Here is an 11,093-nt window from a genome sequence, read left to right as displayed (position 1 = left end):
TTAAATAAAGACTTCTATCCTGGTGGTTTCTTTCTTTTATTTTTTTTAATCTCATTTTCATTGAGATTTACAACATTTACATTGCTTCACATTTACAATATATGAATAAAATACATAAGGATACAACACTTTAAGGTACTCGAAATACAATAAATAAAAAACAAGAACATATTGCAATCAATACTTAAAAGAAAGGAATGTACAACATCGATTTCTGGTTCTGGAAAGACTGGGTAAAAAGTTTCTAACGTAACATAATCCAATATGGTTGAAATATTGCATTTTATATACAATATAATAATGTATATTAATATACAAGTGAATTTTTTTTATCTATAAATAAATTATAATTGAAAAATCTTTGGTTCGATTTTTTACAACCATTTTTCGATTTGTTTCATTTCATATACCTCAGTCCAGTCAACGCCTGATATAACAAATAAATAAAAATTGTTCAGAATTTTAACAATACTACATATTATTTAAAAATGATAACAGAAACTAACTGATAAGAAGCTACTGACTGGACGGCAAAAATTAAATTTAAAAAAAATTAAACATTTATTATTTCTAAAAATTTAGTAATTCTGTCATTTATAGACATCAATAATCAACTTAATCTTCTTTTTTCGCTTCTATACTTTTAATAGGTGATTCTTCAGGTTTGTCAGCAACCTGGTTTTCCATTTCTCCAGAGAAACCAAATTCATTGATTCGCTTTGGATCTGTCTTATAAATCCATCTCTGGTACAAGAATATAAAAAACACGATATCTGAAAAAATAAAAATGAATAATTATGGTTTAATTATTTGATGGTTGAAAGATAAGAAGATTTTTGGTCCAACCAAAAAGCCTTAGGTTGCTAAAATACCAGCAAATAACTCATCAGTCAATTTTTCAATTCAAAATGGCTTTTTAGTTGCATCCTTTCAATTGTCCTATAAAAATTATTATTTTTTCAGAGTGATATACTTATGATTTTATTAGAGTGGTATACTGTCTCTGGAGGATTTTATTATTTTGACCTGATCATGTCTCCATTGGTGGATAGATAATAAAATTTGAAATTACATGTAAATATTTATTTATTGATATTTACTAGTATTAAAATATATATAACCAGTAAATTTGATGTTAGTTATACAATGGCATGATGCAGACATGTAGAGAATCTAGCCATTGATAGAACTCCAATAACATTTTTAGATATCTCGAGGCCATCTTCTATTCACACACCTAGGAGGATTATCAAGTAATAAAGGAGAAGCCAGATTAGCAACAAGTGTGTTAGGAAATTTATTATGGAAGGATTGGTATCTGGTTCTGGCCAAATCAGCAACATATGGAATATTGAGGTATGGATGGATGATTTGATTTGTGACAAAGTAAGAAGCATTAAGGATTTTGAATACATGAGGATTTCGATGGTTTAGTGGAGTCTAGTAAATGTTGTAGTAGTCGGAATCAACGAGCAGTTTCCTGTCTTTTCAGTCCTACAAGTTACGTCTTTTGCCCAGATGTATTCCTAGGTAATGGATCTGTTTGACAGGAATAATGGGGTAAGGATTCTGTGGGACAGGAAGTCATGGATTTATGACAAAGAGTAAATGTGATTTGGTGGTATTTATTTTAATTCCAGTTTTGACACAATTCTTTAATGATGGTGATGTGGGATTAGAAGGTTTTCTAATGGGACTTGGAAATGATACCCTCCAGTGAAAACATATGGAAGTATTGAGAGTTTGTAGCCATAATGGCCTGTACAGGTAAAAGAGCAAGCGCATTTTTTCAGAAAGCAGCACAACCTTCTACAATACGACATGAGTGAGTAGATCTTCACCACACTCAGGCAAGAGGGACATTGGCAAGATGAGAGAAATAAAGAGCAAGAGAGAAACTCGTCTTCCATCGTAACAGAATAGAACATAAAACCAAGTAACCTATAGTCCCTTCCATTATTCCTTATAAACTTATCAATAGTAAAAATTAATTTAAATTCCAACAACTATCTTGTAAACCCTTATAAAAAAACAAATATAATCAATTGTTTTACAAATATAGCAAGAATAGAGATTTAGTTCATTGTTATAAATGACTTTATTTCAAATAGGGTCCTCTCTATTTTTTAAAAGGTTTCTTAAGATTCGATTTGAAGTATATGAATAGTCGAGATATTTTTATATCCATACAAATGATTAGAAAAAAAAAATAGTAAAAAAGATAAAATGTGGCCATTTTTCGAAACTTTGGAACTAATTTTAGTACCTGAAGATAGACAGGCCATCCAAAAGGTTTAGGGTTTGGGGGGAGGGCCCCCAAAAAAATCAAAATGTTCTCGTTTACTAGATGGAGTGTATTTCTTTTGAACATTTGTGATGACCATAAAGGGATACACTTGATATATTTAAAGGCAATAAAGACCCATTAAACTAAAATAAATAAATTGTTTCAATCTCCAATTCAAAGTGACCAAATAGAATCTGATTTGTGCTGTTTGGTAAATTTTGATGTCTCATTATTACGATACAAATAAGAAATTGGTCAGAATAGTTCCCTAGGAGCTACGAAAGATTTTCAGAAAGAAATTATGATGAATCAGTAACTGGAATTTTTTGGCTAAAAGATATTACTTTTTGATTTTTTTGAAATAGAACAGTTTTATTGGGATGGTATAAACAAATATGAACTTATTTTATAGTTTGAAGTTATTTTTTAACCAACGTTACTTGAAATGAATTTAAGTTCACTTTTTAGCGGCCTACACCAGGCTTGATAAAATCACTCATATCTATTTTTTCTTGCTCTACATACAAAAACATTTGTCTATGTTTCTGTAGATGAACAATAATATGAGTAAACAAACATTTATGAGAAAATACCATATTTAAAAAAAATTTATACTTTACCATCTCTAAAGCATCCTAATCTGTACATTGTGGGCATCTTAATTACAAAAGCAAAAATGTCATCGATAAACGTATTTAAGCATTTGTATGACATCATTCGCCAAGGCATGTGCGCAACTGATTTCAACTTGTAGTTGATGAAAAGCTGTGGCGTCATCATTATAAAACCTGCAAAATGGGAAGAGGTTACAATGATATATGAATCAAATAAAAAAAATTTAAAAGATTTTTGTTTGAAGATGGTTCAGATGATGGTCAAAAAATGTAAAACAAACAGCAAATAAAACTATTTATAAGTAAAGTTTTGCAGGGCTTTATCAGTGCTAAATAAGAACAACATACAGACATTATAAAGTATAAAAAAATTATGAGAAAGTTGTATAAAAATGTATATGAATATAATAATAATTAATAAAAAGTAAAGTAATGATGATAGAATTAAAAATGATATATTATTTTAATAATTTTCATTTTTTAAGTTTACTTTGTTCATTTTTTAAGTTTACTTTGTTCCTTTTTTTTTTTTTTTAATTTAACTTTCTATGAATATTCTTATAGCCTTATCATACCATACAGTAGGGGTATTCATGATCTATGTTAAAGCGTGTTAAATGGAAAAACTCGTGTTAAATCGAAAAAAATTGCCTTCTTTTGCCGTGGTAAAACGAAATAACATTTAACATGGCTGAGAGTCTGTTACTTGGTCAGTTAAATCGAGAATGACGTCACACAATAGACCAGTTGAGATCGCCGCCATATTAGTTGTTGTGACTTTCAATACAGTTGTCAATTAACTCATCTTCATTCTCTTCTTCACAAGTTTGAAGATCAATAAGACACTCATAAGCTAAACTTTCACACAAATTCCACTTTTCACTCACTCTAGGCATGTTTTAATTAATTACTTAAATCAAAACTGAAGTAAACAATAACATGAGGGTCTAGAAGGAAGGTTATAAACATAAAGGCTTATACAACAAGTTGCTGAGAAAATCTGCTAGGGGCTCTTATGCATTTAACGTTTAACATGACTTCAAATAGGGCTCCTCACAATCCTATAGTTATAACATTTAACATGGTAAAACATATAACATTTAACACAACATCATGAATACCCCTAATGTTTGTATCTTGTTCTGATTTAGCCCTGATTAAACACTGCAAAGCGGGACGAATAAATTGTAAGTAACTAATAAATTGTTTTTTTGTTTTCTATTTGTGCCCTTTTTTTTTCACCGCTATCCGGTATTCCCACAACTAATTACATATAGGCAACTACTAATCTTCCAAGGAACGATTTTTTTACAAATAATTCTAATCCATAGATTACAAGAAGGATTACTTTAAAGTCCTGACTTTATTAATTAAACTATTATAGGGAAAATTGGACTTAACCAGAAGAAATAATCTATATTTCCAGTAGTTTAAAATTTAAAATGAAATAATAATTGGAAAATGACAGACTACCAGCTAAGCCATCTCTTATAAGCTGTTAGGTAAGCATATCCTATTAAAAGTTACAACACATTTATATTTAATTTGAAACAGGAATAACCCCCTGCTATTTCAGTATCTATTATTTAAAGAGGATAATGAAAACAGGTTTATCGCTCATTAATAGATTATTTAAAAGTATGTAAAAAAGATCATTAGCAGTTAGTACAAAAACTGTGTATGCTCTGTATTGCTAATATAAGGTTTTTTATGATCTTTAGTATTGCATCGCGAATTACAAATGGAGTCAATAGATGATTATATCAAAAAATGGTTCATGAAGGTCCACTGCCAGTTGCAGACAGTTAAAGGAGCAGTGACCTACAACCTGGGAAACCCAACCTCAACACTAAGACTGAAGCCCAGACTGCTGCAGGACATTCTTTTATAAATTTTTAATAAATATAAAATTAATTCATAGTGATACTGCCTCTATTTACTTATTATTATTATTCATTTTATTTATTCATAATTATTATTTTTTTCCCTCTTTTCTTCTCTCTTCCTTTTTTCAAATTAACTTGTTTCTTTTTACTGTTAGAAGACAATTGTTTGTTTTATTGAAGTGTACCAATATCATTTTTTTTACTTTCCTCTTTTATTAAGAAGCATTATTCTTATCTATTTATTTTATTAATATTTTTTTTTTCTTTTAATAAGAACATTTTATATAGTTAGGGGTGTCATTTTTATGACTATACCCCCTCATAATCAACTGTTAAAAAATATATATAATATAAGTTATATCAACCATGTAAGGCCCACCAAGCCGATCTGGTATAAAAATAAAATTAAAAAAAAAAAAAAAAGATCTTTAGTGTAACAAGTGTTAAATTTTGTTTCTTCTATGATGTTAAATGATATAACATTTGACATGGTTAAGAGCCTGTTAAATGGAAAGTAACGACACAAAACAAACCAAATTTAAATTTTATTAATTATTTTGTAAGCGCTACTACGATGTTTGTATCATTATATTATATCAAGAAAAAAAATTGTGATTTGATAAAAATTGTTTAAATGAGGAGAAGATGGTTGGGGGTGCGGTCAATGAAACACAAATAAGTATGATTAACTTATTTTAATGTCCCGACGTTTCGGCTAGAGTTTCTAGCCTTCTTCAGGGCTAAAAACAAAACAAGATAACAACGACAGCAAGTATAGAAAAATAAAAAAAATATATTGCTATACTTACTGTGGTTGTTATCTTGTTTTGTTTTTAGCCCTGAAGAAGGCTAGAAACTCTAGCCGAAACGTCGGGACATTAAAATAAGTTAATCATATTTATTTGTGTTTCATTGACCGCACCCCCAACCATCTTCTCCTCATTTATCATCCACAGTCAACTATCTCTCATAATTAAAAATTGTTTAAGTTCTAAAATTTTCGCATAAACTATGTGACTAATGGAACAGTTCCAAAAAGTCAAAATGTTTTTTAATCTTACATTTGTAAAAATTAATATTGTTTAAATGAGAATGTCAAATGGAAGAAATTAAAAAAAAAAAATTAATACTTTTTAAATAATTTCATTTAACTTCTTCACTGCATGATTCTCCATGCTCATTGTTTCTTGCCTTTGTAGCAACGAAGAAAGTTTAGGAAGGTGGTCAAATTTCGATAGTTTTGTACTATTGTATGTTTATATGTATATACAGTTGACCATAAAAATTTAAATATAAGATGGTCAGGATTGTGGTAAAAAAAAAAAAAGAACAAATTGTTTATAACTATTTGTTATTTTTTTTTTACTGCAACCCTGACCATCTTCTTATATTTTATGTTTAGTTTTCACTGCCACACTGATCATTTAATTTACTAATAGGTTAATACAGTAAACTATTTCATAAAATATATATATAAACTAAATTACCAAACATGAGTAAGAAGCCATAGATCATATTCAAGACCCAAGAGTACCATCCTTTGTGATGAAGATATATGAGGGAATATACTGAATAACCAGCCAACATCGGGAAGAGGACCCACGAGAGATACTTGAAAGCCAGCTGATCATACTGCCTTGTACTTGACTCAACGTATGATCCCTTGTCGGTGAACTTCAGTCGGGGTAGTATTCCAAACAACTTGTTTTCACGGTTGAGGCTTATATCCACGACCTGTAATAAATTAAAACCAAATATATAAATACACTTTAATACAAAAATCAACTCCAACCTTGCTCCAGTAAAATGACAAGAGAATAGAAAATTAAACTAAATTAAGAGATAAATGAACTGTTAAGTAAATATTATCATAATTTTAAAATAAGTTAAAATTATTTAAAATTTTTTTTTTTTTGTATCGACCAAATTTACACACTTATTTCCCAGAAACACTAAATTGTAAATCTTTACCAATTATAATTATATATAAACCTAATAAGGAAACAAAATGAACATGCCTAACTAGAATGTTAATATAAAATAAATTAATCAAATTAAACATACAATACACAAGTTTAGTAGAAGATAATATGTATCTGATATCCAACACTATCACAAATCCAGACAGTTTCGTAACCCGAACCACACATAAAAAAATGATATGTTTTTAAAAGGATTCTAAAGATTCGATTCGAAGCACATGTATAGTCAAAATATTTTGATATCCCTACAAATAATGAGAAAAAAAATTAATAGTAAAAAAGATAAAATGTGGCCATTTTTCGAAACTTTGGAACTAATTTCAGTACCTGAAGATGGACAGGTCATCCAAAATGTTGAAAGGACTATTTTATTCATGAAAAATTAATAAAAATTAAGAATTGGAGTAAGAAGGCTACTTAGTCTTGTCCAAAAAGGAAAAAACAGATAAATATAAAACTATGATATACAAGAATTTTCACCTTGTTTATTTTCCAAACTTCAATTGCAAGCCCGACAAAGCATGATATCTTGATGAGAGTATTAGTATCGTTATCTAAGACATACAGTAGAACAATGAGTGATTGGAAGACGTTAAAGAATACAGATCGTACAGAGAGTCCTTCCAGTGATTTGCGGTTGTTCCAGAATTGAATATCTGAAAATAAAAAAAAATATATATATATATTTCACAGATTAAAGTATTAGAAACAAAGATAATATAGTCAGTTATAATTTAATTAATTGGATATAAATAGACTTAGAATACTAATCTAGCACAACAAAATGAGTTTCTTATGAAACTATACGCAGGTATCTCATATAAAAGGAAGATGGTTCGGGTGGAGTCAAAAGAACAAAGTAAAAAAAACTATTCATTATGAGCCAATGTTTCACCCCACTTTGCATGGCAAAAAAAAAAAAATAAATAAAAAATAAATAAATAAATAAAAAAGTACTAATGATGTTAACTAAGAGTTGAGCTGAAAAGTTTATAGGTTGACATATACGTATTAAATCCATGTGATTTTTAGTTAGCCCTAACCTTCAAAAGATAGTGTATAAATTTGAAAGCTGTCGGACTAGTAGTTTGTGAGATATTTTATGAGATAGTATTTTGAGTGAAGCAACTTTTGTTAGTTTGAAAAAAAAAAAAATGGATAAAAAGGAATTTTTATGTTAATAAAGCATTGCTTTTTGATGTTGATGCCAAGGCTTGGGTTGATAAACATTATTACTCTGCACCAGGGAAATAAACCATTGAGAAGTGATTTGCTAAGTTTAAACAAGGCGAAATGAGCACTGAGGACGATGCACACAGTGGACGCCTCAAAGAGGCTGTTACTGACGAAAACATCAAAAAAGTCCACAAAATAATAATCAAAGGAACGTGTTGGACATATCGTGAATGAATATTTGGGTATGCAAAAGCTCTGTGCAAGCTCACGATTGAGCAAAAACAACAACAAATTGATGATTCTGAGCAGTATTTGGAGCTGTTCTATCGTAATAAACCCGAATTTTTGCTTTGATATGACATTGGATAAAACGTGGCTACACCAGAGTCCAAACGACAGTTAGCCGAGTGAACTACACATGATGAACCAACTTCAAAGCATGGAAAGATGCAACAGTGGGGTGGCAAGATTATGGCATTAGATTTTGGGATGCGCATGGTATAATATGGAAAAACCATCGACCAAAAACCAGTAACGATTACATAGTAATATTGGAGAGTTTTAAGGACAAAAACGCGGAAAAACCAACACCATTTGAAGAAGAAACTGCTTTTTCATCAAGACAATGCACCGTGTCACAAATAAAAGAAAACGATGGCAAAATTTCATGAATAGGGTTTTGAATTTCTTCCGCAACCACCGTATTCTCCAGATCTGGCTTCCAGCGACTTTTTCCTGTTCTCAAACCTCAAGAGAATGCTTGCTGAAAAGAAATTTAGCACCGATGAAGAGGTAATCACCAAAACTGAAGCCTATTTTGAGGCTGAAGACAAATCATACTATAAAAATGGAATCCAAAAATTGTATGACAGATAGCCAAAGTAAATGTGGCAAAATTATTATTTTCCTCTTCATCTATTTTAATATTTCCTAAACTTAAGCTGTCTATTTTTTTAAATAAATAATCTTATTTTTTATATAATTTCTTTCTTTCTTTGTATATTTATTCTAATTTTTATGTCACTTCTTACAATGTTTGTATTTTGATTGCATTTAGCCGTGACGAAGCCCAGCAAAGTGGGGAAAAACATTGGTTAACATCAAATAATTCTTTCTATTTTGAACATTTTGACCGGAGTATCTTTTTTGTTTTTCTTCATTTATTTCAAATACTAGCCTGCCTGCTTCGCAAGCCTCTGCAGACCCTTTGATACTAGGTAGAGAGACAACATCCAATTAATATGTCATCGGCATAACTAAATTTAATTAACACTAAATTAAAAAATTAATGAACAATATCAAAAGGACCTTACCATTTTTGAAAGCCAAGAGCTCAAAAACAGAATGAAGGATGGATATGATTACAGTAGCTGTGAGTAGGTACGGCGAGGTTTCTAGGAGCGCTTCTTTCAAGGAATCTTGATCCTCATCTTCGGTCTCGTCCTATGTTAAATATTATAATTTTGTTTAAATCTAGCAATACAAGGATAACATACAATAATAATTATATAACTACTAGATAATATCCCTACTATAGTTAGTAAAACTAAAAGTCAAAAGTTTAGAAAATGTCATCAGCGGCAATAGTAGACGTTAGCAAAGAGACTGTTTGAAATGGGTTTGCCACTGTCAAAATTATTATCAACATTTTTATTTCTCTAGTATATTCTTTTAAATCTATTTTTATTTATAATTCATTTAATGTTTCATTATTTTACATTTGTTTTAGTGACAAACCCATTTGAAAGCTCTCGCCATATGATCAATTACTAACAATTAATAATGAAGAACTAGGTGTTTTTTTTGTTGTCTAAAAAAAAAAAAATATGACTATTTCTGTTGATGATAATTATGAATGTATTGTTTTATGTTCAAGTGTAAACATTGTTATTTTGACTAATAAAGAGTGTATCTAAAGATTCATCTTTATCATTACAATAGGAGCACGCAGTAAAACATAAAGTAAATAATTGTACATAATGCAATTAATAAAATTAAAGTGATGAAAGAAGAGGAAAATAAAATGTATATATAGGTAATTGAATAAGTAGGTAAAATAACATAATTAAGGAAATAATATAAAATTTTTAGTTTATTAATAATTTAAAAATCAAAATTATGGAAAGAAAATATAAAATTGAGAGAAAGAAAATATATGTAACAAATGAAATATGTAACCATAATATTAGTATTTTACCATATTAGTATTATTAATATAGTAACCATAACATTAGTATTACTCAACCTGGGACGATTAAGTAAGTTATTTCAACTTATTTGTTGTTATATTTTTACCGCACTCCCCAAACATCTTCTCCTCGTATAAGTCATCTACGGTCAACTATCTCTTATAATTAGTTAATAAATAGTCTTCTGACATTTATATTATTCTTAATTCAGCAATTAATTTTTAAAATGATGTGCTGCTTTAAGCACAAAAATCTTTAAAAATATAAAATATAATGAATGATTTTATGATTGGAGAAGTTTGTCGGGGGGTGCGGTCAGCAAAGAACAACATAAATAAACAAAACCATATTTATTTATTTTATGCCGACGTTTCGACCTGAGTTTCAGGTCTTCATCGGGGGTTATGGTGTAGAAGGACAAAAACTAAGTTGCAGGTCTACCTTCTACGCCATAACCCCCTTTGTTTATTTATGTTGTTCTTTGCTGACCGCACCCCCCGACAAACTTCTCTAATCATTAATCTACGGTCACCTATCTACACCTCATTATGAATGATTTTAATTAATGTTACTCAAATACGAACAGGTTGAGAAACATTAATTAAATGAGAAACAATATTTAAAAAAATATATATACATAAATTACCTGGAATATATTTGCTGTAAATCTACTTCTCATGGAGTGCGCAAGATACATCTGCCATTTGAAGAGAGATAATGGTTGATAGGTAATTTTCAATTCTAAATACCTGTAAGAAATCAAAATAATCTCATAAAAACTCAATACCTTCCATATCTTCAAAAATAGTTGAAAACGGACTGTTTAATAAGGTAAGACTAAAATTACCAAAATTCCTCCAATATATTGTAATATGCTCTTTTTGAGTAGATAGTATATTTTGATGTATAAATGGTTTTAATATGTTTTATTTTATGGATCATTGTAATATGCTCTTTTT

The 11,093-nt window shown here is 29.3% G+C and overlaps 1 protein-coding gene across 1 annotated transcript in view; it reads right to left on the bottom strand.

The window, feature by feature from the left end:
* Positions 1 to 11,093, bottom strand: part of LOC106678868 (putative lipid scramblase CLPTM1) — a 25,461-nt gene continuing 14,368 nt past the window's right edge. Inside the window, exons 7-12 of the mRNA XM_014417674.3 lie at positions 10,781 to 10,883; positions 9,259 to 9,388; positions 7,250 to 7,425; positions 6,275 to 6,521; positions 2,908 to 3,075; positions 1 to 773 (exon numbers count right to left, since the gene is read on the bottom strand). Of these exons, the coding sequence (XP_014273160.1) occupies positions 616 to 773; positions 2,908 to 3,075; positions 6,275 to 6,521; positions 7,250 to 7,425; positions 9,259 to 9,388; positions 10,781 to 10,883 (982 nt within the window). The 3' untranslated portion in view covers positions 1 to 615. The remainder of the gene's footprint in view (positions 774 to 2,907; positions 3,076 to 6,274; positions 6,522 to 7,249; positions 7,426 to 9,258; positions 9,389 to 10,780; positions 10,884 to 11,093) is intronic.

This window comes from Halyomorpha halys, unplaced genomic scaffold (genome assembly GCF_000696795.3).
Source record: "Halyomorpha halys isolate HHAL.00 unplaced genomic scaffold, Hhal_1.1 Scaffold11.1, whole genome shotgun sequence".
Lineage (NCBI taxonomy): Eukaryota > Metazoa > Arthropoda > Insecta > Hemiptera > Pentatomidae > Halyomorpha > Halyomorpha halys.
Note: the sequence above shows the minus strand (reverse complement) of the source record. Positions and strands in the feature narration are given on the sequence as shown.